General features: G+C 46.2%; 1 protein-coding gene across 1 annotated transcript in view; it reads right to left on the reverse strand.

Annotated features, from left to right (window-relative positions):
• Window positions 1-2289: 2289 nt before the first annotated feature.
• LOC129387391 (uncharacterized) overlaps window positions 2290-25256 on the reverse strand; it is an 89695-nt gene continuing 66728 nt past the window's right edge. The window contains exons 2-3 of the mRNA XM_055076317.1: window positions 2840-3635; window positions 2290-2411 (exon numbers count right to left, since the gene is read on the reverse strand). Of these exons, the coding sequence (XP_054932292.1) occupies window positions 2410-2411; window positions 2840-3635 (798 nt within the window). The 3' untranslated portion in view covers window positions 2290-2409. The remainder of the gene's footprint in view (window positions 2412-2839; window positions 3636-25256) is intronic.

A 25256-nucleotide genomic window follows, 5' to 3' on the forward strand; every position in this document is an offset into this window, starting at 1 on the left:
GTCCCCTACGTCTTGGTATGTACCGAAAGTGGCATAGTATGATAAGAGTGTATGACGAACAGAAATTATAGGTCATGACATGAATGTCGTGACAAGCGTGCCACGTAGGTCATGGAACTGTCACCTACGTCTTGGTATGTACCGAAATTGGCACAGTATGATAAGAGTGTATGACGAACAGAAATGATAGGTCATGACATGAATGTCGTAACAAGCGTGCCACGTAGGTCATGGAACTGTCCCCTACGTCTTGGTATGTACCGAAAGTGGCATAGTATGATAAGAGTGTATGACGAACAGAAATGATAGGTCATGCCATGAATGTCGTGACAAGCGTGTCACGCAGGTCATGGAACTATCGCCTACGTCTTATTATGTACCGAAATTGGCGTAGTATGATAAGAGTGTATGACGAACAGAAATCATAGGTCATGACATGAATGTCGTGACAAGCGTGTCACGTAGGTCATGGAACTGCCGCCTACGTCTTGGTGCTCTCATGGCCGTTTCCTAACTTGTTAGGCTCCCAGCGCTCTGATTCACATGAGATCAATTCCCACAGGGCGTGGGATCGGCCGATTTTTTATTATAAAGCGATTTGTATCGCATACATACGGATTGCAAGTTCCCGCCAGTTTGGGCGGATACGACATAGTGACGCAAATCGTGATTTCCCAACGTCACAAATGAGTCACCAAGCACTGACAACAACGAACTCACCCCTTCACACGTGCGACCATGTTCGTCGACGACGGAGGTTGGTGGGAAAGGCGCTCTTCGGTGTCCACGACCGTGTTTGAGCAAACGAACGTGCAGCCGCTTTCAAAATGCGTGGCCACAAGCATCTTTAACGTCCCATTCTCTTGCCCTAAAAAATGACGCTTCCATGATGGCTGTCGCTTGGAGTCCCGTGAAAGGAGCCACGTTTCAGATATGGAATTCAAAATTGAAGCAAATTTCCCTTACCGTCCGCGGTCAGTAATTTTTCCTTAAAGTGTTCCTCGTGTGCGTGCAAACCTCATGCTATACTTCAATTTGACCTCTAAATTTGGTGCCTGCACTCCTGCCAATTTTCTATCTGAACAAATTAACCTGAACGCACATCTCTTGAGAGCTACCTAAGAAAAAAGCCAATAAAATCAATAGCGCTTGTTTTGTGTATGCGGTCGTTTCTTGATAAATACGTTCAAGTAACATAACACTTGAACTTCTGTGCGTATCAAGAAACCAAATACCGGCAGATCTCATGCCTGTTGGAAACGATGCTATGCGAAGCAGTGTGCTGGAAGTCTACCGTGGTAACGAAACGGACATCAGAGCACCAAGACTTGTGCGGCTGTTTCATGACATACTTGAAACTCATGTCACGGTATTCATGTCATCACCTAATATTTATGTTCGTTATACACTCTTGTCAGACTATGCCAATTTTGGTAGACGCTAATACGCATGTTGATGCTTCACCATCTACATGACACACATGTCATGAGCTATGATTTATGTGCGTCATACAATCGTGTCATACTATGCCAATTTTGGTACATATCAGGACGTTGGCGGTTGTTCCATGACCTACATGGCACGCATGTCTTCCCTATCATGTCATGACCCACCATTTATGTTCGTCATACACTCTTGTCATATTGTACTAGTTTTGGTACATACCAGGTTAACAAAACGACCAGGAGAGCGCTAAGCCGCAGGGCTAGATAGATAATCTCAAAATGACGAATGTTTGCCTAGAAATGCTTCACATTTAAAAAAGTTTGTGACGGATGTCAGACATCAAGCAAAACTAAAATCACGCATAATTCCCACAACAAAGTAGCGACAGCGTTTTCCCTGAAGTGACATGGCATATCATAACACACGCAAGTGTATAACGCCTCCAGGGCAACTTTTCACAACCCAGAATGCTTCATTTCTCCAAAGTCTGAATCAGAAATTTATTTGGTAACGCAACACCTGTAAAGGGAACAGCACAAAGGAAAGTGCCCTAGGAAATGGCTAACGAGTCATTTTGTGTGTAAAACACAATTTCAAGATTGGGGCCGGCAGATGGAAACAAACAGCGGGTTAAAAGTTGTGTAAACCGGGATAAAATGCCTGAGACAGGTTGGCAAATGTTTCGGTTTGCGGGTTATCTTTGTCATTTGCCTCCCAATGCTCCTGTCTTTTATAGTGCTCTCTACAGGGATCTAGCTTTGGAAGCCGTTCTACGAGTACTCATACAGTTTGTCGTTGTGTAAGATAAAGATACTGTAAGTAAAAACACAGTGGCCCGTAAAATAGGAGAATAATTTAATTTTATTTCAACCAATAGAATCTTCCAATCCCGCCGGGGAAGCGATATGTACAAATAGTTTCGTCTGTGAAAGCACCTGTAGTAATTTCGGGTATGGCGAAGATTTCTGAAAAAGAAAGAAATAAACACGCTATAAAGCGATGGAAATGTCCCTCGTGCATCTCGTTGTTCGCGGGAACACCAAAACCAGAATGCAAGAAAGCTGTTACGATAACATAGTATCGTAAAACAAAAGTAGTACTCAGTTACCTTCCCTGAAAAAAAAGAGGAATCTCGACTAACTTCCACGTTATCAGTACCGACCTAGAAATTTCGGACATAGCGTCTAACCTAGAATAAACTTATGCCTAAGTTCGTTCATCACATTTTTGCTATATCAATGAACCTGGATTTTTAAAAGAAATGTGTGAAACTTAATATTCTAATCAGTTTTTCTGCAGTACTCTATAGTAGTGGGCAGAGGAAGATTAAAATGTACGAGAGTGAATTAGCACAACAATTATTTTGCCCGTTGAGAGAGACTACGGGACTTACACTTCTTCCTGCGGAGAAGGGTGGTGTAGTCGAAGGGAGAGCCAAGACCGTAGCCGTAGTTCAGGCCATAGCCGAGGAGACCGTGGCCGTAGCCGTAGTGGCCAACGCCGTAGCCAAGGGTACCGACGCCGTAGCCGTAGACTGGAGCGGCGTGGTAAGCACCGACCACAGGGGCAGCGTGGGCAACGGTGGCGACAGCTGGGGCGTGGTGGACGGTGGTGGTGGCAACAGCTGGGGCAGCGTGGACAGTAGCGACGGCTGGAGCAGCGGCGTAGGTGGCGATGGGGGTGGCCACAGCGGTGGCGACGGGGGCGTGGGCCACAGTAGTGACAGCTGGGGCAGCGGCGTAGGTGGCGACTGGAGCAGCGTGGGCAACGGTGGCGACACGGGTCACGGCTGGAGCAACAGCGTAGGAGGCCACGGCTGGGGCAGCAACAGCGGTGGCGACTGGGGCGTGGGCCACAGTGGCGAAAGCTGGTGCAGCTGCGTAAGTAGTGGCAACCCTGGTCACAGCTGGAGCAGCTGCAACGACCGGAGCGGCTGCGTAGGAGGCGACGGCTGGGGCAACAACAGCGGTGGCGACTGGGGCGTGGGCTACAGTGGCGACAGCTGGGGCAGCGGCGTAAGTGGTGGCAACCCTGGTGACAGCTGGAGCAGCGGCATAAGTGGCAACTGGAGCAGCGTGGGCAACGGTGGCGACGGCTGGGGCAGCAGCCAGGCCGACGCTGTATCCGGTAGTGCCGACGAAGCCAGCGAAGGCGCTGGTGGCCAGGGCGAGGACGATGCAGGCGCGAATCTACGTTAAAATAAAGGAGAATAGAGCAAGGTTCCATATAAAATAACTTCGGACGTCTGCTCGCAAGACTTGTGATGTATAGAAATAGGCTTAATTTTCGCTTTGACGTCATGGTGAGCACGAAATTAAAAAAAGAGCCGTTGCCATAAGTTGCCGGCTTTCCCAAAATTTCAATATCATGAACCTTTGTTTATTAATGGCATGCGCCAAGATACTGCAGACGTATTGTTCCCACATTTATATAATCAGACAATAGAAACATTTCTTTTTGGAATACAAGCACGCCGCTTGAAAAGTCTGGTTGATGTTTGTTTTGAGCGTTAGTTTTCACTTCTCCCTATGAAATTGATAGCGTGTGCATTTTCTGCAGATGCATTTAACGCTTGAAAATAACCTAGCTAAATATACGGAAGTGGAAAGCGCCTATGTAAACCTGTTTAGTCCTTCCCTCGTCCTAAAGTGTTATACAATTGGAATTTTGTGCTTTATACTGTGGTGCAATACGCGCTATAAAAGTTATTGCTAAACCAAGTGCCATTTAGTATAGGAGATGCTCATTGTATATCACTGACAATGAATAGATTTGCCAAAAGCTTACCATTTTGTCTTCAGAGCTGCTGCTGGGCCAACTGCTGACTGTTGTAAGTCTCGGAGTTCCTTATATAGGCCGTCTGTCGTGCCTTAATATCATGCGCAGCAAGAAACAGAAATGCTGCTGCAGAAGAAGAACGCGCCTCCTCGCCAGTTCGCTGTATACCGGACTTTCGAACCGGAGCCAAGGTGATACGTGTGCCGGAATATAATGAAACTCCACCCTGAAACAATGGTAAGTCGCGAGGTGAGGGGCAGAAAAGGCAGTCCAGAGGCTTCGATGATTGTCCGAGCACCGGTCATGCAAGCGGTAAATGCTAAATGCAGGTCATTTTCATTTTTTTCTTGCCATGACGGACCAACATAAGAGAAGGTGTACAAGACATGTATCCTCATGGCGCCTTATGGCGCAATAACGCGTAATCAATGGGAACAATAAATCATTCTATGTCGTAGGAATAGTCTGCTCCATTCAGTTTTCAATTCCTTCGTTTAAAATATATAATTACTTTCTCATAACTGATCCTTCTGTTTCTGAAGTTGTGTCATGTCTAAATGGCGGTAGCGATTATGATATACAGAGGAGCTGAAGAGTTTATGGCTCTTTGCGGATTTTTCAGTTTTATTTACGGAAGATCACCCCAATTACCAAAATAATTTTCGTCCCTATTCGCACAAAAACTAAGAATTGACGTTTGGACACCCCACCATTAATGCGATGGTCAGAAGCCGCACCGCTTGTTCAATAAATGCAGCGTGACTGTGCATTTTTTTAATAATTCCCTGGCATAGCTACCTGAAGATTCCGAATTTGCTCTATTAGAATTGTCGGACTTCACAGATAACACGTACACTTGAGAATATACACTTCTGGAGCCGTTATATCTAATGACTTTTCTCATTTTTGTTATTTTAGCTTTTGCCTATTTGCTTACTCGAAGCCATGTCCCGCTACAGCATGTGTTGGTCACTCAGCAGGATGTATTTGTCGAAGTGACTTGAATAGGACGAGAAGAATGCCTACATATTACGGACGCTAGTTTTTACACTTTCACTTATAACTGAATGCTAATGTATGCCAAGAAACAAGAGAGGTAGTGAAGAGGTAGTTTCCGACACTACTTTTCCCACACTACCTATTCGACGCTATTCGACCGCACGACAATATTCTTGGTAGCAACTGCTAAGACTTGGCACAGCTTTACCCGCAATGGCTAGGCCGCTTTTAACATCTCGGAATGTACATGGCGAGCCTAGTATTTTCGTCGCATGTAGCCAAAAAGCTGCAGTGTATACTGCAAGTTCAATGAGATATGAGCCACACATATACTTCCAGAAATCAATAGGTCCATTTCGCTGTGCTTAACCAAGAAACAAACTGATGTTTCTGAGGTACCTCAATGACATAGAGGGCGGAAGTCAGCTGTAACCGACAAAGACATGCATACACAGGAATCTATACCGGAGGTATTTCCGTAAAAATACCGGATTTTTATAAAATACTTGTAGTAGTCTTTAAAGCTTATGCCCCACCTATATTTAGCAAATCATATGTAACATAACGGTAAGTTCAGCTAGGATATAATGAAATTTTTAGCACTACATGCTAAAATAAACTTGTTCGGCACATGAATTTTCATTACGCTCCATGAATGTAACTTATTTGTGTGCACCAGTGGTAACATGGCGCATTCGTTGTTGTGCCATTCGCATTATTTCTTGAAATGTTTTAATTTAGCTCACTCTAGTTTGAATCAAAGAAGTCCAACTTCCTTTATATATAAATGCATGGCGGTTTTTGCTATAAATTGTCATCAGCGCGCTTAGGCGTGTACCTTGCGACAATGGCATGCACAGATTCGCACTGTATTTTGGTGCGATGTTACCAAGTAGTAAAATATCAGTCACATTTTTTTTCATGCGCATGTAGCATATATAAAGCGAGCCAGCGTTCCCGGCCTGTTGCTGCTTGCGCAGCAATGCGCCTGTTCGAGAGATTCCTAGTGTCGTTCGTGTGAGTCGATGGTGGAGGCTAGTAGGAAGAATGCAAGAAACCGCCCAATTCCACATTAAAACGTGCAGGTGCAGGAATCATAGCTCCATTTTTCAATTTCGTTGCAACGAGCACAGTTACAATCAGCCAATTTACAAGACTGAAAATAGGTATGTCGCCGGGGTTACCTATCGCTGTTATATTAGTGGACACAAAGGCGATAACAGCGTGCTTATTAAACAGAGCAGTAGCGGCGTTCTGACTCGTGTTGGTGCTTGCGGGCACTGCACCAGTCTAAGCAGGAAACAATACGAAATGCCCTTAGCTGCTAGTCTGCTACTACATTCAAGTACATGTCTTGAATAAAAATTATGTTGCCTTAAGCAGAGTTGCAGCATAAAAGAATGTGTACTGATGTTCGTGAGGGTCGACAGGGTACCCGTACTAACTTAGAGGCACTGTTGCTGCCAATGGCAGAATTAAGTGTTGTAGTGTGTGTTAGACACTCGTGAAAGCTTTTATTGTAGCTGGGCGTGTAAGCCTCTTTATAGGCCGTTGCCATTCCCCAAGCGCAGTCACGTGGAACTCCGAATTCCTTCAGAGAAGCCGACCTACCGTGACGCTGTTCCTCCTTTTAGTCTCAGAAATTCCATCTTCATCGCCATCAGCGTTGCGCATTTTGTTGTGTCACACACAAGCTCGAGTATTTAAGCGGATGCATCATTTTTGCGTGCGCAGCTCTATGCGTGTTTTCATTTCGCGATATGTTGGCTGGCGCGGTGTAAACCATGACAATCGAAACAAGTGCGGACGAAATCAAATCAAGCAAGCCAAAAAAAAAAAAAAAAAAACGCGAGCAAGGGCTGACACGAGCAGTGGATAGTACGAAAGGGGCGGTCCGGCTGAGACCAAATATGGCTATGCATCCTGCTGATGGGCGGGTCCGTATCGTGGAGGATGAGACAAGGTCTATAGGATGAGATCTATAGGATGAGACAAGATCTTTCGCGGCATAGTTATTTATCGTGTGTTTGGTTTGCAAAAGGTTTTCCTGTGCAGATTTCGTTGTGAAATAAATAAATAGCATTACCTTCATATCCTATTTCAAAGTTACCGCCCGTGTTGTTTTAGCATTCTCTTCCGCTGTCCCCGTTTTATTTGCGGTCAATATGATATGCAGTAAACACCGACAAGGCTAAACTGAAGTTCTTCTGAAGCATCACCTTGCACTCTAAAAGCCGAAGTCTTCGCCTTTCTTTAAGATTTACGCTTACTATTTGGTGAAATTGTGGGGTGCGACGTCCTGACACTGTTGGGACGTGCCTATTGAGTTCTCGCCGGTCTGTTGAGAGGCAGAAGGGATTGAGCAGAACGAGAGCGTCGACTGAGGCCATCTGTCACGACAGTAGACTCGCCATTCCATCGTTGGGCCCAAGATGGGGCAATTCCTTTTGTTTCACATGGAAAAGCAGTCGCTATGGAGCCTCGACGCTCGCTTGTGCGCCTGCACACGTTTGTAGGAGCGAAAGACATCATTTTGTTTCCCAGAAGAGGCGCCGAAACACGGCGAGTCGCCGTTGCAAGGGCGGCTTGCAATTGGTTGCCTTCACACGTTTGCAGGGCGAAAGGTTTCCTCGTTTCTCTGAAACCACCCAGAAACACGACAAGTCGCCCTGTAGGTGGTCGTGACGGGTTGTTCGGCATAATGCCAGTGCCTTCGTTCGCTACTGCATCGGCGCCTGGCTGCTGCTTGCTCAAGCCGTGAGCCGCGTGGCGTTTCGGTACTTTACCTGACTGTCGTAACACAGGTCGTCTTCTCCACACACTTCAATTCCTTCGCTCAACCTCGGCATGTACCCGCCGTAGTTGCTCAGTGGCTATGGTGTTGGGCTGCTGAGCACGAAGTCGCGGGATCGAATCCCGGTCACGGAGGCCGCATTAGAATTGGGCCGAAATGCGAAAACACCCGTGAACTTAGATTTAGGTGCGCGGTAAAGAACCCCAGCTGCTCAAAATTTCCGGAGTCCTCCACTACAGCGTGCCTCATAAGCAGAAAGTTCTCTCGGCACGTAAAAGTCCATAGTTTAATTTAATTTAACCTCGGCATCCGTTGGCAATTCCGCATATGTGCGCATATTCCATAACCCCCGCAGCAGACGCAACCAAAGCGAGCCGACTAAAGCTACGGCTTGACTGTCACGTGAGGGCCTATTTCCCATTCCCCTAAATTTTTATGACTAGGCTTCATAACTTTCACGTGACGCTCCCCCCCTACTATTTCTCTTCCTCTATGGTCCGCATAACATCAGTTTCCCGTTCTGACGTCACTGAAGAGGCCGCTCTCATTAGCGTCCGCAGTTCGCTCTTTCAGCTTTCATTGTGCTCTTTCGCTCGGTTGCGCTGACGCTCAACGCAGGAATGGGATCCTTAGAGCCGCGTTCTAAGAAGTAGCATAACATAAGATTTACGAGAGAAGGACTTTGAACGTAGCCCCTGCGCGAACGAGAGGTAGGCTCACTGCAGCAATGTTGATTGCAAGATGGCTGACCTATGCGCAGCTCTGTCTCCCAGCGGGAGCCATAATGTACACTAACATTAAATTATTGTGCCTCTATGATTTGCATCACAGTGCAGCTGATTCAGTGGCAATTAAGCGGAACGTGTTATCTGGTGAGTCGGCACTCCTTTTTATCTTAATCTGTGATCTCAAAGTACCTTTTGGTGACATTGCATGAAACAGATTAGGCAGTTTTAGAATAGCGTTTGCAACCAAACATACACCCATAGCGCACGAAAACAAAAAGGGACGTCTTCACTGAGCATGCTGCCAACGTTATTGGATTTCTATGGTTGACGTCCGCTATGGTAACGTACGTCGGACGCTAAGATATAGCGTTGTCGAACAACGTGGTATCCGTGGCTTCGTTAACCGTGAATTCTCGTCATGGCTACGGTCTCACCCGCGTTGATCGCCACTAACCATTGAAATGATATTTTGCTTTCTCTAAACTCACTTGAAACGTTAGTTGTGAGCGCATAGCGCGTTCAATTTCTTAGACCATTTTGCGATTCCGGTTCCCATGCGCCTATTAAGACGAGTCCCCATAGCAATGACAGGAGAGTTGCTAATGCATTGTCTTGGCTTGATTACGTTTGGCAAGAGGCACCAGACGGCGCCCAGTCTTTCCACCTGTTCCTTGCGTTTGCTTTCCCGTACGTTAAATTAGATGTCTTAAATAGACGCACAACGAAACGGCCTGCAAAGGTGCGTGCGTTTAACGTACGTAAGCGACAAACGGCATTCTAAACTGTCTAGTGACGGCGTGGATCGTGGCTACGCCACGATGCTCATGTGTCCAACGTTTACGTGGCAGAAGATGCCGGTGACGAATTTGGGGTTGGTAGTTGAAACCTCCCATTTTTCGCTGCCTTTTTTTCTCCCGTTATTTACCGTTTGAAGCACCCAATTGTAAGCAATCTCAGTTCTTGTAGTTACTGAGGCGTGCTCTAATCAACCGTTGTTCTAGACGTACACTTCACGTTCTAAGAAAGCTCTGCTGCCGTATGAAAGTTTTCATTCCAAGGGATGAAAATCATAATTTCCACCTGCCGACGTGCAGCGCTAGCAACAGCTCTAGAGCACAGTGTCACGCCCAATTTCGATTCTCCAGTTGGCCAGAATTGCAGCGAAGGGTGCCCATCACCTTTGTTTCCAGCATGTGCGTTAGCACAGTCAAAGGCAAAAGGCAATGCAGAGCGAACCAGCTGGCCAAGTTTACAGAGTGCTTTTTGATGTTTTTTATACGTCATTCCGCTCAGATGCGATATGAAGCGCATCAGCAAAACTTGCCATGATGGTTCAATTAAAGGGCGCGATAACACAGAACTCACGCGAATATAATTTTTGATGGGGCATTTTCCCAACATATAACGCCCGCATTGCTGAGAGGTGTAAATTTATTTCGTTGTAGTTAGTGCGCTTCTTTTATGTAGCTGTTACTTTGCGAGTGCATTTAGCATTCACATGATATTGAAAGTAATTTGGGGCTATAGATGCTTGTCTCCCACCAACAATAGGATCAGTGTGTAGTTGGTGTAGTTGGCCCGTCCTGTTTTTGTGTGTTTATTTGCATTCCCTCTTTTGCGTCATTTGGCTTATAACTGTATGTCTGGTCAAGTAGCTCAAACAAAAGCTCTGAGCACAATGGTAGGCCAGAACACGCTCTGGAGTCTAAAATTCTTCGCGATTGCTATGATTTAAGTATTCGTAATTAAGTCACTTGCATTGAGGAAACGTTTGGAGCGATGTTTCGTAATTCAGTATTCAATTCAATTTAAGCTCTTAGAGCGGTCACGTGTAAAAGCAACTGATTGCTAGACGCAATGGCGGAGAGACACGTTTGGCACGAAAACTGGCGCTGTTGCGATGATAAAAGGACCGAAACCTATGCAAATTGGCATACAATAATCTTCAGAACATGAACTCATACTTGTTCATTTGGTATACAAGACGCAGCCGAGAAAAATGCCTTATAAAGGAAAAAAATGTCTACGTCATGATGTACTGCCTAATACTTAACTTTTAATAATGCGCTGCGCAGTATTTTTATATTAATAAAGAATTGCCATGTCATTCTGGTTTGAGTGTGCAATGGTGATGGGTATCTCATAGGTGCTGTTACAAAGCCTGAAAAAAAAAAGCAAGTTTATGCTTTAAGCATGTCTTCTGTAACAGAATCTTGTAATGGAAAAAGTAGAATAAGACTTGATCCCTGCTCTGTCACCTGGCTGCCGAACGTGCGTCAGCTGCCATAGTAACTCCTCGGCTGTGCGGTAGATGGCGACAAGTTTCTGGCGTCGTTCCAATGGGGCACCTGCGACCGGGCAGCAGTACGTCTTTCAAGTTTCTTTCTTTCTTCCGTTCTTTCTTTTATTTCTTTATATTCAGCAAAAGATGGAGAAGGCAGAGGAAAGCGCTGCAGAAACGTATCTTGAGGTACCCGCTGCCTCGAAAGGACAGCAGCTAGACCCGCAATACAGAAACAAATAATACATTATCACAAAACTAAGCGTATGGACAGGATAGTGCTGATTGCAATATATAGGAATACACGCGTGGCAGAAAATATAAATGTAAAACTAAAGGTTGTAAATACTCTGTAAATTCCGGGTTCATTGTAAGAATTGAGAAGCTGGAGTAAAACGTTTCAAGTCATTTGTTCACCATATTGTGTCCTTCAACGAGTGACATTCCATGACTGGATTTCTACTTTACGATTAAGCCGACAATATGTCCAAATGTACATTTTGGTGTTGTATGCTAGAGTATCATTTTCGTAGAAGAATTCGGTCGTACTAAACATACATTGTCGGCATGTGATAATGCGCAAACAGATCCTGAGTATGCGCTAGAGACGTTTGGTTTTATGCAAGTTATCGTTTATCTACTAAAAAAAAAGTTTTTTTCAAGTTTCCTTGAGTTGTGGTTCCCTAGGAGGTGTGCGCATAATTGTTATGTGAGACAAACAGTTTACTATAAATTATTACGGTCACACTTAATCATAACATGTATCTATTTCCGTTTAGCATGCCTTCATTACCAGCTATGTACCTCTACCAAAAGAACTGCGTATTGCTCCCATCGTAATCTGTTTCAGAACTGTACGTCTAGGACCTAACCACATCAGTTAAACTGTTATGTAATATTAAACGAAAATTTTATGGAATATCTCTACCGGGTGTAGTAAAAAACTTGTTTTCGTTTTCTTTCTTATTTTGCGAACTTATTTGGGAACAACGTTATAACGATGTCAGGAGAGGACACAGGAAAAATGCACGAAGGACAATCGCCGACAATGACCGAGGATTAACGATTTCCTTCCACGCTTTCTTTGTGTCCCATGCTTACAGGCAACGTTATGACCATGTTCAGTCATGCCAGCAACCAAGAGCCCATCGAACTCCGTCTTACAAGAAATATCAAGAGATGGCGCCATTATTTCGTGGTACAGTGTTGCCCACTGGCACGTGCCTTTTCTGAAACCTCCGCTCACTGCATTGCGGCATCCCTCCTCCTCTATGAACTTCGAGCAAACGATGTATCGAATTGCCTCTGGCCCTCCTGCTACTCTTTGGCTCGTCGTCTGTAAACACTCTACCCTTTCTACGTTCATGTAACCAAGTATACTCCGTTGTAATGAATGTCACTCCATTGAATGTAACCATTCCTGTGAACTCCATGCTTAATAAACCCGGTTAACTCCCGTTAACAAAATTCCAGTGTTCTATCTTCCACTATACGAGACATAAGGAAACATCGTGTCAGAAGTGAACTAGTTCTAACGTTCTGCTTAGCGGCTGTGGTGTTGGGCTGCTAAGAACGAGGTCACTGGATCGAATCCCGGTCACGGCGGCGGCATTTTCATGGGGGCGAAATGTGAAAACACCCGTGTGCTTAGATTTAGGTGCATGTTAAGGAAGCCTAAGTGGTCCGAAATTCCGGAGTCCCCTAATACGGCACGCCTCATATTCATAAGGTGGTTTTGGCACGTAAAACCCCACAATTTAATTTTTCTAGTTCTAACGTCAGCGCATAAGCAATGGAGAAGATTCCCGCAACCAGTGAAATTCCATTCCAGATTAAGCGCTACGGAACAATGTAGAGCTTTCAAATAGAGCTTCACGCTATACTTCAAAGCAACTAACACAACCAGAACACCATCTCACCGGCACGTTGCACTTCTTTTGACCATCGGTGGTTCTTCACTGCTTGATATCTACAACACTATGGGCTTGGGAAACAGACTAAGGAAGGATGAAATTCAGAATTGAACTATGCTTATGTCATCAGCCCTCTCGATGCGCATTTCTTACCAAAGCACAATAAGATGTACTCGAGATACGTCTTGCAGACTCGAATGCAACGGGAGAAAGAGCAGTTCGAAAGTTTCGTAGCAGATTTGACGCTCAAAGCGCATCACTGTGCCGCCGGAAACGAAAGCTCCGCGACGAGATCGTCTGCAGCATCTCTGACGAAAATGCCCATGCAGGCATTGTGGAGCTCGAACATCCGACTTGAGAGAAGGTTGAAAAAGTGTGTCAAGCTCAAGAAGCAACAACAATTCAAATGAAAGCATTTAAAGACGACCATCTATCAAGCAGCGAGAACATGCACGCAGCGAAGAAATTTGTCTATCGCACCAATGCCAATTCGAAAGGTGCGAAAGGCAAGCCACAATCATCTAATCTACACAAATGCAGGTATGTGATGGTGGCCGCGAGCGCTAAGGTGAAGCATGCCCAGCTTGACCACACACGTGCACCTAGTGCAAGAAACTTAATCACTCTGCGGCAGTTTGTAAAAGCAGCAAGGTAGTTGCTCGCCTGGCAGGAGATAGCGAAGATGGAATTATATTGGCAGTTCAAAGGCACAAACTAAACTTATACTGAACGTTTCTGAAAGTGAAATTTCATGTGCACAGTGGTGCAGGCATTGACGTCATACCAGCTAGACAAGTCAAGCTACAGCAAATAAAACCGTGCAGAACAACACTGCGAACGTGTAATGGAAGCAAGGCTCACTGTTTAGGCAAGAGGCAAGTTGACGTTCACCTCGATGTCAGTGAGGGAAACTTGAAGATGTTGTGAATGTCGCGAAGTCGCATTACCGTAGGCAAGGCAGTGATGTTGATTGCAAAGGGGTTAACTGTTTATTAAGACAGAATAGGCAGGCGATACAATGGAAACTATTTATACGGACATCAAACTACGAGTCAAAGGTCAGAATTTTGGTCTTCTTTCTTTTGGCCGTATCTTCACCGAATCCCCCTCCAGCGGCACCGCACGTACCTAAAAGCATCCCCAGCAACCCTCTCGCCCCATCGTTCGTCCAATCACACTGCGGTGCGCGCAGTGTGCACACAACGAGGCTCCAGGGTGACACTATCCGAAGTTCCAATACGTCAAGGCCGTCGCCACACATTCTTTGCAGTGCAACGAGTCTCTTGTCTCAGAAAGAAGCAAGGCACACTCGCCCACAGAAAACACTTCCACGCCCTGTTGGGGCATCTGGTCCGTTTGCGGAATGTCTCGGCATGGTGCGGTTGAGCGGCGAGGGGTCGCCTTCAAAGCCATGGCACGGCTTCTGCGAACCGACCGGCGGAAGCCCCGACTCACAGTCTACTCGCGTGCGCGCTCTTCGTAAACCGCGGCTCCCCCACCCGCGAATGGCTAAAAGTCTCCGCCGTCGTCTTGGTGTTGAACCACGCGTCTCTTCTGGCCACTCCGCGTGACCCTTACCTGCAGCCGCCCGCACAAGCAACGCTGAACTCCACTGTGGAACTGAAGATTACGACCGCAAACGGACAGAAACATGCTGTAGAATTTGCAGGAGTTATAAGATGACCTCACTTCATTGGTCGGAAGAAAGGCAGCCGACGAAACGGGTCTGTTAACAATAGGCTACAGCCTTGTCGTTAGAATCAATGAAATTTCAGAATTTCACTTATGACAAAGTGGAAAACTACCCGAATGTTTTGTAGTCACTATTGTAACACTCGCGAGCAAAGTACGCTTGGTGGCTAAGGTAGACACTCTTCCAAAAGCAATACTGATTTGCAGAGTGCCTATTAGCATAACATCGCCATTACAACAAATCATGACCATCATGGAGAAAATTGGTGTCACTGGAAGCGTAACAGAGCCAGCGCAGTGGGAGAGTAAAGTTCTTGTTGGAAACAACAAAAATGGAGAAATGCGAACATTCATTCACCCACAAACGCTAGACGAGGTTCTCAAACGAGAACCTCACACATAGTTTATTGTGAATGATGCACTACCCGATCTGGACAAATCAAAACTTTCAGCACAACTACACTTAGGAGAAGGGTATTGGCAATGTTCTCTGAATAATGAATCAAGCATCATGACCACATTTCAAACACCAAAATATATTTACCGATGGCTCCGCCTCTCGTTTGAACTTGTGGTAAGCAGCTTAATTTTCCAGAAAAGACTTCGTGGGACACTAGAAGGACTTAACGGAGTTTTCTCCGTTGCAGACAACCTTATTGTTATTGTAGTGGGCGAAATAAAAAGAGATTCTGTCGAAGATCACGACAAGAAATTAGAGAGTATACTCCAGAGATGCAGACAAATCGGAATTCGTTTGAACAAAGCAAAAACGCAGCGTAGAGACTAATCTACTGTCTTTTCTGGAAAACATGCTGACAAATGAAGGGCTATCAGATGATCCAAATAAACTCAAGGTAATTGAACAGATGCCAAAGCCAATCGATGTCCAAGGAATAAAACACTTCTCCGGAATGAACAACTTCGTCTTCAGATTCTTGCCGGAAATTTCACGTGTATAAAAGCCATTGAGAACACTCACTGTTAAGATGACGTCATGTCACTGGTAAAAACCACAGGAAGAACCATTTAAGAAGGCAAAAGACTCTATGACAAGAGCTTCAATTTTGGCCAACTTGGGCTCACGAAATCAGTCAGAAATTCAGTGTGACTCAGAGGTCTCTATGAAAACGAACAGCCAGTCTCGTTCGCAAGCAGAGCGCTTACACCTATATAAATCCACTATGCCGAGATTGAAAACGATATGTTGGCTATTGTCTTTGCATTAAGCAAATTCCACCTGTACAGATTTGGAAGATAAACAAACATCATCAGCGATCACAAGCCCCTTCAAGCGACCAAGAAGAAACGATTGGATCTAGTTCCAAATCAACTACAAAGCACTCTGCAGATGCAAAGATACAACATTGTCATCGAGCACAGACCCGGCAAGGAATTGCTTTTGGCGGACACGATGTCCCATGCGTTCCTTCCCAACGAAAGCAATGAACAAGAACTCGAAAACACTTGAAGACGTCAACGTCTTACAGTACGTTCCTGTGAGAAAAGAAACCCTGGAAAGGATTCGGTCTGCGACTGAGAGTGAATTAGCTTACGGTTGACTACAACGTCATTTTGAGAGGTTTACGCCTAATCGTCCCACTCTTCTTATGACGTGATATCAGCGCAGCCCTCTACTCATCTGATCTTGGTATTGAGAGCTTTCTACAACGCTCTCGTGAGTGAGTGTTTTGGACTGGAATGAATGCAGCGCAAAAAGACCTCATCGCACGGTGTGAAGTATTTAAACAGCACGCACACTCTCAGCAGCAAAAAACTCTCTATCCTCATCCAGAACCAAGCTATCCTGTTGGATGCGATATTTGCGAATACAAAGGAAAGAACTTCATCACAGTGGACTGCTATAGTATCTTTTGGGAAGTGAACCAACTGAATTCAATGACATCCAATCAAGTAAGACTCAAACTAAAGTCTCACTTTGCATGACACCAGATATCAACAAGTCTGATAACCGACAACGGATTACAATTATGCAGCGAATAATTCTACAACTTTCCAAAAAGCTGGAACTTCGAACATATCAGCTAAAGCCCGGGATACCGGCGTTTTATTTGAATTGGTGCATGAGCCGTAAGAACGAGAAAAATGTTGCTCAATAACGCATAATACGGCCACTCAGACCCACAAATGGCGTTTCTTGATTACAGGTATACTCTGCGCTGCAAGTACTAAACGCTATTCCAGCGCAATTGTTAATGGATCGCCGAGCTACAACGGCTTTGCAAACAGCATCAAAACCACTGCAGCCCAAAACAGTAGACGTGAGCGAAAAAAGATAGGCGAAGAGGCAATAAACAACATTTTGGTACAACAGACAAGCCAAGGGTATGCCGAGCGTAAGCGAAGATCGAAGCGTCTAAGTTCGACCACTGAAAGGTGGGACATGGGTCAAAGGGACAATAATTAGAAGAATTGGCAAAAACTCTTATGAAGTTCAATGGGTGATAGCGTCCCCTGAAGGAAACAAGCATTTATCAAGCCAAGACCTTTTGCGACTGCCGATAATAGCTAACACGGACAGCCAGACACTACAATGCAACTAGAAGAAGATACCAGCGCGACAAATCAGGCAAACCGCACTCCCGCCACGCCTCGAAGAACCACAAAACTTCCCAAGAAGCTCTAGAATTTTGCCCTCCGTTGAAAGGTTATCTCTAAAAGAAGATGTTGCAAGATGGATCAAGAGATGTCGCCACTATTCTATACGGACAGTATTACGCACTCGCCACACGCCTTTTCCGAAACCTCTGATCCCTCCACCGGGGCCTGCCACCTGCCCTGTGAACTTGGGAGCAGACGCAATATCCAGTTGCGTCTGGTCTTCCTGCTTCTCTCCTGCTTGTCGGCTTTTCCATCTTGCAACATTCTACTCTCTGTACCTCATTGAAACCACACACATTATTGTGTACATCATGCTTAGTGAACCCAGCGCACCCCCGTTACCTAAAGTACAGTGCTCTACAATCCGCTATACGGGACATAATGTAACAGTCTCAGAATTACATTGAGAAAAAATTTTCGCGACTAAGCAGACAAGCTGTGTAGGCCTGCGCCACACGCAGCACAGTCACAGGGCTAGCTGGAGGAGCGGCTCCATAGCGGCTCAATTTTCGGCACTACGCATCACAGGGTCTTCGTGGCTGTCTCGTCGCATCGCTTTCACAAGAACCATCAGAAATGTCCGCCCGGCGTCAATGACTAGCTGCGGCTTGTGTTGCTCTCTGCACAGCGGTCTGCTGAACCCGCTGTTATCTGATTGCTGCCGTGCGCGCAGCTCTACGATTCGCTTCTTCATCAGCAGTTCGTACCTTGCGAGGAAGTACCCAGGCACCATAACGTCTAGCGAATAGTAGACATAGGTATCCAGACTACTTGGGGCACGTGTCGCATCTCTTGACCCGTTGCGCGGTATGTTGCTGTTGTTGATGATGAAGATGATGATCTTTTATTGGCTTTCCTTTTGAAAAGCTGTGGTCACAAGTAGTCACCTAGCCTACTTGAGTTAACCAGGTCCAGCTACATACAGCATGCAATTGCTACATTCAAGCGCTACATGTTCGGATACCTGCCATATAATGGAACTATAGTGCAAAGTTCGAGCGCGTCGGCGCTACGCGGCGCACATGTCACACGGTGTTTCAAATGTCGCAATATAATGCTAATAGTGACGACTGCTGCTGCGATATTTGAAAGCGACCGGATTGAGTCAGCGTCTGTGATCCAGACTGAGTGACCGACTGATATCTCCAGTGGACTTTCTCTTTTCCTTTTTTTTTTTAATCTTTCCGTCCCCCTTTCCCTTTCCCCAGTGTAGGGTAGCCAACCGGGCTCAGTCCTGGTTAACCTCCCTACCTTTCATTTATCATTTTCTCTCTCTCTCTCATGATATTCTCCTTGAAAGGGCACGCTGGCAAGCAGTCACCTAGCCTCCTTGAATTTATTAGGTATGCTGTGTATATTTTACTGGGATAGCAATTATATGGACACTGCATTTCTGCCGTCAACATGGCCGTCGGCGTCGCCGTCCCCGTAACGTTCCGTGTAAGGGAAAGCGTGTGAGGTTGAGCCGGCGAACGCGTTTCATTGTCACGTACGCGAGCGCGGAACGCGGCCCGGATGCGTGCCATCCCCTGTGGTTGGCGAGGCAGGAGGGAGAGTAGAGGGAGGAGGGACGTCTTCTCCGGCGGCTGCTACAGTGCCTCGATGTCCTCATCGCCTGCCGCTTCGTATAGAGTGAAGCCTGGTTGAGGCAACCGCGGCGTATACTACGGCGTTGGCCACGTGAATCGCGGACGCTGTAGTAGACGCCTTGGGCGGACGCCGCAGGGACGCGTTGCCGGCACTCGTGTGTCTTGAAAGCGGTCTGCGACTTGCCATAAGTGCGCGCCCGCGCAGGCCTCATCTTCAAACCGATCTGCGATGTTTGCAGAGTGCGCGTAGTGCCGGTACTTTCGTATGCTCTGTGCTTTCCACGTTTCGTGCGCGTTGAAGCGACAGATGCACGGCGGTAAATTGACTCGCGGCTGCTGCCGCGATTCTTAACTTCAGCGTTTCCACAGGCAGTTTGCGGTGTCATCGAGCTATGGGTGTTCATATTAGACGAGCGTTGTTGCCTAAATATAGTTCGACGTAGCGTGAACGCATCCACACGTAACATCGCAGGCGAGATCAACAGCGTCTATAGTTCGACCGATGGTTCGACGTGCTGGCGGACACGGCCAACGCGTTCCGACGCGCCCGGCGTCTAACAACGCTCGTCCGCTTAAGTACGTAAGAATTTCGCAGTACTAAAAGACCTGACGTGACACGCGCTTCTACGTTCCGTAAAGCGCTTGCGTCCTGCGTATACGTATCGTCATGGCGCAGTACTAAAGCTATTTCCCTGAACGCGTGTTACACCGTGCTGGTAATTTCGTCAAAACATGTTGACGGGCTAGTTGGTTTGAATTTATGATAGAAGGCGTATGCGCGACTGAACAAGGACGTAGAAAGAAGTTGACAAACAACGACAGCGCTGTCTCTGTGTGCGTGTTTCTTTCTACGTCCTCGTTGACTCACTCTTGCATGTTCTATCATTGTTAATTTAGTTAGTAACCGAATTTATCAAGTTTATATGGCCGATAAATCTAGTATCCTTACTTCGTACAGCTATCTACAAATTTTCTATCGCAATCGGTGTTTCTACTTTCTGGCGGAGCTGCGAATTTTTTCATTGCATCAAAGTTTATATATTTCTATAATCTTTCGTCTCAAGATTTCTCTACCATACAGTGCTACCTATGTAACTGCTATATGGCATGCCACTGCAATATGCAACTGCAATGCAAAGGACGCATGTATAGATGCGCTGCGCGCGTGTGATATCGCAAGTGCCACGATGCTATGCAAATGATGATAATGATGATAATTTATTGCATCTCCTTTGGAACGAGGCGGTGATATAGGTGCCCTGCAAGCTTGATTTGCCAAGCAGCAAGGGGCGATGCTAGTAATGGTGATGATGGTGATTTATTGGCATCCCCATGGAAACGCGGCTGTGACATGGTGACGTGGCAAATTCGGTTCGAGGAGTGCCACAATGCGATGCTAATGACGCGCCGTGGTTGCTTAGTGGATAATATGTCGGGCTGCTGAGACAAAGGTCGCGGGATCAAATCCCAGCCACGGCGGCCGCATTTCGTTGGGGGCGAAATGCAAAAACACCCGTGTACTTAGATTTAGATGCACTTTAAAGAACCCCACGTGGTCCAAATTATTCTGGAGGCCCTCAATAAACTATGGCTAATGATCAGACCGCAGCTGTGGCGCGTGGAATCCGATAATGTAATGATGAGATGCTAATGATGGTGACGATTTATTGGCATCCCTTCTGAAACGCTGCGGCGACATAGTCACCTAGCCAGCTTGATGTCATCATGCATGCACGCGCACCATTATTTTTTTAGCATTGATGTTTCATCTACTTAAACATCTTTTTCTTTGTCGAACCTTCTTTAACTGTCTTATAACACTAGCTGTACATTTGCTACATGGCGTACTACCTGGTGTAATAATATCCACCTTCAATTAAAAAACGCGACAGCGTTCCCGTCGACCCGCCAAGGGGTGTAAGACAATGGGCTACGGCGCAGCGACTACGCGCCCCGCATTGGACGCGGTGAGCGTCGAGCAACGCAGCGTTCGGCGCGGCAACGAAATGTGCGCCTGAGCAAGCGACGCACGAAACAGCTCGTTTGTAAGGCAACACCGCATTCACTAGAGGCGCTTTTGTACCGCTTCGAAGCATCGTACTCGTGGCTCAGTGGTAGCGTCTCCATCTCACACTCCGGAGACCCTGGTTCGATTCCCACCCAGCCCATCTTGCAAGAGTTGAGCCAAAGCCACTTAGAAAAAGCGCAGCTGCTTATATACCGCCGCGACGCCGCGAGCGACGGCGCGAGTTGGAGCCCCGTTTCTCCTCTGTCGTGACGTCACGGTGTCACGTGGTATTGAAGGCGACACCGCCGCGCCTGAGGAGCTGGGTTGAGCTCTAGTAATATGCTTCGCATAAAAATTGTAGGAGGGTATCTTCGCCTTTAAGATTGGAACGCGATAGTATTCAAGGATCCCTGTCTGCTTTCCACGCTTCCCAGCAACTGCAGCGTATGTAACCATAATGTTTACCCGGAAACGCTCCCGGCGAACGCTGTGCGTGAAGGCGGGCTTTCTGGTCGAAACGCAGCCTCTTACAGGGGCGGCGATGCGGTGAAGGCGAGCACCGTCTGGAAGTCTTTCAAGGATGCGGGTGCGCTGCTCCGTGGACTCTGAGATATTAACGTGCCAGCGTGCGCAAATGGCGGATGCCTTCTCCGGTCTGTGCATTTGTATAGTAACGCTGGAAAAAGGTTTTTCTTTGTTTTAGCGAAACAGAATCATGTTTTCTCGTATATTCAAATTACAATTCAAGAGCGGCCATGTCTGTAGGTTTGCGTGTAAGTCGTAGTTTACCATTTTTTCCGCGTATTTTAGCTTGAGAAATTCAGTTAGCTTAGTGAATTTCTTGCGTCACCCGAAATGTCCGGGTGACGGTCCTTCGAAAATCCGGCGTCGGCGCAACCGCCGGAGTTTCTGGGACACGGCCACCCTAACGCTATCACGTTGTATTGTGCACCTATTGACGCTAGCCAGCGCGCATGTCTCAACCTGAGTCTTTTCGCATGCAATAGGCCATTCTTCCGATGCGTGATACTCAGTGCAGGCGTGAGTTCCGCACAGTGGGCCCGCGTTTAATACTTGCGAGAACTGGATATCCTGCTTTTTTTTTCATTCCCTCGATAGCTGCTATTGGCACCGGCGGCGACGTACACCACCGCGCATGAAACGCCTATTGAAATGAGAACGTAACTGCTCACGCTGTAAAATTCATTTCCTGCTCTGTTTACACTACAGAAAAAAGTGCAATTTATAAAGATACGCTGACGTTATCAGCATAAAGCATAAATTTGGCTTCCGGTTGGATGAGAACATTGAACAATGTCGTTGACATATGTGTTGAATAGTTGCGTGCTAAGAATACTCCCATCAAAGAATACGGTTAATATATGGCGAGTTGACGAAACCAACGTGTTTGTGGATACAAATTGCAGCCTGGTGCTTGAACATTACATTGTCAGTTGGAATAGGATTGGTGAGTAAATCGTGATTGACATGATCAAATAGCGCTTGAAGTCCAGATTTATACCTAGTGTTAGTTGCACATTCACCAGCTATTTATTAGGTATTCTTTCTGAGGTAAGCTTGAGAATCGATTTTTTTTTGTGTTTTAGAAAGTCATACAATGGTTTTACAGAATATTTTGCATTTCTTTAGAAATTAAAACAGTTGGTCAAAAATATTTTTGAGGTCCTCTTGAAGAGCTAGGCAAACTTGAAATTGGGCGCTAGTTTCAAATGCATAGCTTATCTCTGTTTCTCTGTAATGCTATGACCTTGCCAAGAATAATTTTGGCAGGAAGAAAGTCTGTTTTAATTCAAAAGTCATAAATTGGCACCATAATTGGAGTGATGACGCATATTACTTGTTCGATGGGTTTGACCTGCATCTTCTCCAAATCACAGCTCTTGCAGTTCTTCAAGCACATAAGTACAAAACATGTCTTTTGTAGCAGTTGGACTTACAAAGGTTGTGCAGTCCACAAGCCCATGTTGTTGGGTTAGTCGGTTCATATTCTTTCTTTCTTTCTTACACACACATACATTTCATCACACAAGATACGCACAATCTGTATGGTGCGACAGCCAATCACTAGTACACCCGCCGTGGTTGCTCAGTGGCTATGGTGTTGGGCTGCTGAGCGGGAGGTCGCGGGATCGAATCCCGGCCACAGCGGCCGCATTTCGATGGGGGCGAAATGCGAAAACACCCGTGTACTTAAATTTTGGCGCACGTTAAAGAACCCCAGGTGGTCGAAATTTCCGGAGTCCTCCACTACGGCGCGCCTCATAATCAGAAAGTGGTTTTGGCACGTTAAACCCCATAAAAAAAAAATCACTAGTACGGGTTTATTTCTTTAAATATGCTTATACAAACTGTGATAAAATAACGCTGGTAAAGGGCTTCAAATATTAAAACAAGGGGACCGCTTCCATTGTTCCCTTCCGTCCTACCTTGTTTGCGCCAAGCAGTCATATCTATGGTCTACTCAGAAGGCTGTGTGTTTTATTCATCAAGATGCGACGCCTGTAACGGCTCACTGTGTTGGCGTTGTTACATGCCTGACATCTGCTGAGGTCTCGTTCCTGCTGAGCAAAGGAAGTTGGCAAGCGCACTTCTTTGCTCAATGCCACCTTCGCGTATTATTAAAACACCGTATGGAGAGTTCAATATCCTTCAATGCTTCGGCTTTGGCAATTAGAATTTTTTGGAACTGACAAGACGTTCTGTAGTAGAAGTTGCCTGTTTTCTCCGCACAAGGTCCGTCCCGGCTGGTTCAGGGAGAGTGTGCTAATCAAAGTAGGGTGTCACACACTTCTAGAGGCGGGTCATGTTGACGAAAAAAAAATAGAAAGAACGGCAGACGCAGCATTAGGTTGACGTTCTTGTAGTTAATACCTTGCGCATTGCGAATGTTCCCCCTCAGCCACTGTGGTGCATCTTGCGGAGATAGCGCTACGTTTAGTCCGAAATAAAACATGCTCGATCACGAGGCATGACCCTGCCGAAACTTGGCCTAGCGCAACCGTAGAATGAAAGACGCGCAGCGAAGTTCTTGTTGCAGCAAAATAACGGGTGGCATCCAGCAGTGGCGTCGGCAGAAAGATTATGCAGAGTGCGGGCTGAGCGTCGCACTTGACCTTGGTAAGTGGGTGTGTGTGTGTGAGAGAGAGAGGGGAAGTCGCGTAGCCGGTGTCTCCCTTTCTGGCTACGCCCCTGATACCCACTACTGAAGATTCATCATTAAGCAGGTGGTTTCGAAAATGGTAATAAAATTGTTACCGAAATAAAAGTTAGTCTATAAGTGTGTTATTTTGGGTAAGAAACCACAATGCTCCTCGTTCCTTGATCGCAGGCGTTCTTCTTTGCGAAGACGTGATTGGCCGCTAAATCTTTATAAGTAACTTGTTGCTATCCGACGCGCCTAGTGCCAATTGTCTCAAGCGCTGGCTTTCCCTATAGTTTATTCCGCAGTTTTAAGTATGTGCCTGTGCTCGAGCAATTAGAGCATCCAGCTTTTGCGTTGGAATCCCACGGTTCTTAAAAGCGAACCTTTCCTTTGCGAACGTCGCCGGGCTTTCGTAAGCGTCGGTGCTGCGTGGCGGTTCCCTAGCCGAATAGGCCAACCAATCACAGGAAAGGTCGCACGTCGCGCACGCCAATGAGTTCCTCGCACCACCACCAGATGGCGGTCGCATCCGCGCATCCACGGCAGCGTCGGGGCGGGCCATGCGGGAGAAAGAAAAAGCGGCGGCGGCATTCCATTAGTCTCTCTGCAATGTCAGAATTCAACGAACACGAACTCATGTCCGGACTCAAATCTATGCACTTACAGAAAGCTTCACCGTGAATAGATTCCATTAAGTTGGATTTGCTGCATCTCTATATTTATTTAACCATTGGTGGAGCAGGATTTATTTCTTGTGCAAATTAGTCACATCTAATGTTCCTAGTTGGTCATAAACTGTCACAAACTGCAAACTGCAAAGTCAGGAGAAGAGGCAAAGAAATTTAGGGCGTTCTAAACGCTCTGAGCCCTCCCCTGTTTCAATGAGATACACTACCATCAACTACCAACAGTGTTGAACGAAGAACGAGCCTACTATATTTCAGGACCACGTCTATCGAACCTCTGACAAAGTCATATTCTTTCCAATAAAGCAATAAAATGGACATTGCCTTGCATGCAAATTGCCCGCAGTCGCTTATCTCGAAGCGGAAACGCTCAAATAAACTGTCTCTACTGATAAATCTAAAAAAGCTTCAAGTTATTGTCACATCAAACTATACGTTCGCGCAGCACTATGAAGCGGAAACATTCTAATGCATTGACTGCATTCATAAGTCGAAACACTGTTTAAGTAACGGTGACATCAAACCGCGTACACGGAGGAATATGAAGCGGCAATATTCAA

The sequence above is a fragment of the Dermacentor andersoni genome, chromosome 3, assembly GCF_023375885.2.
Source record: "Dermacentor andersoni chromosome 3, qqDerAnde1_hic_scaffold, whole genome shotgun sequence".
Taxonomy (NCBI): domain Eukaryota; kingdom Metazoa; phylum Arthropoda; class Arachnida; order Ixodida; family Ixodidae; genus Dermacentor; species Dermacentor andersoni.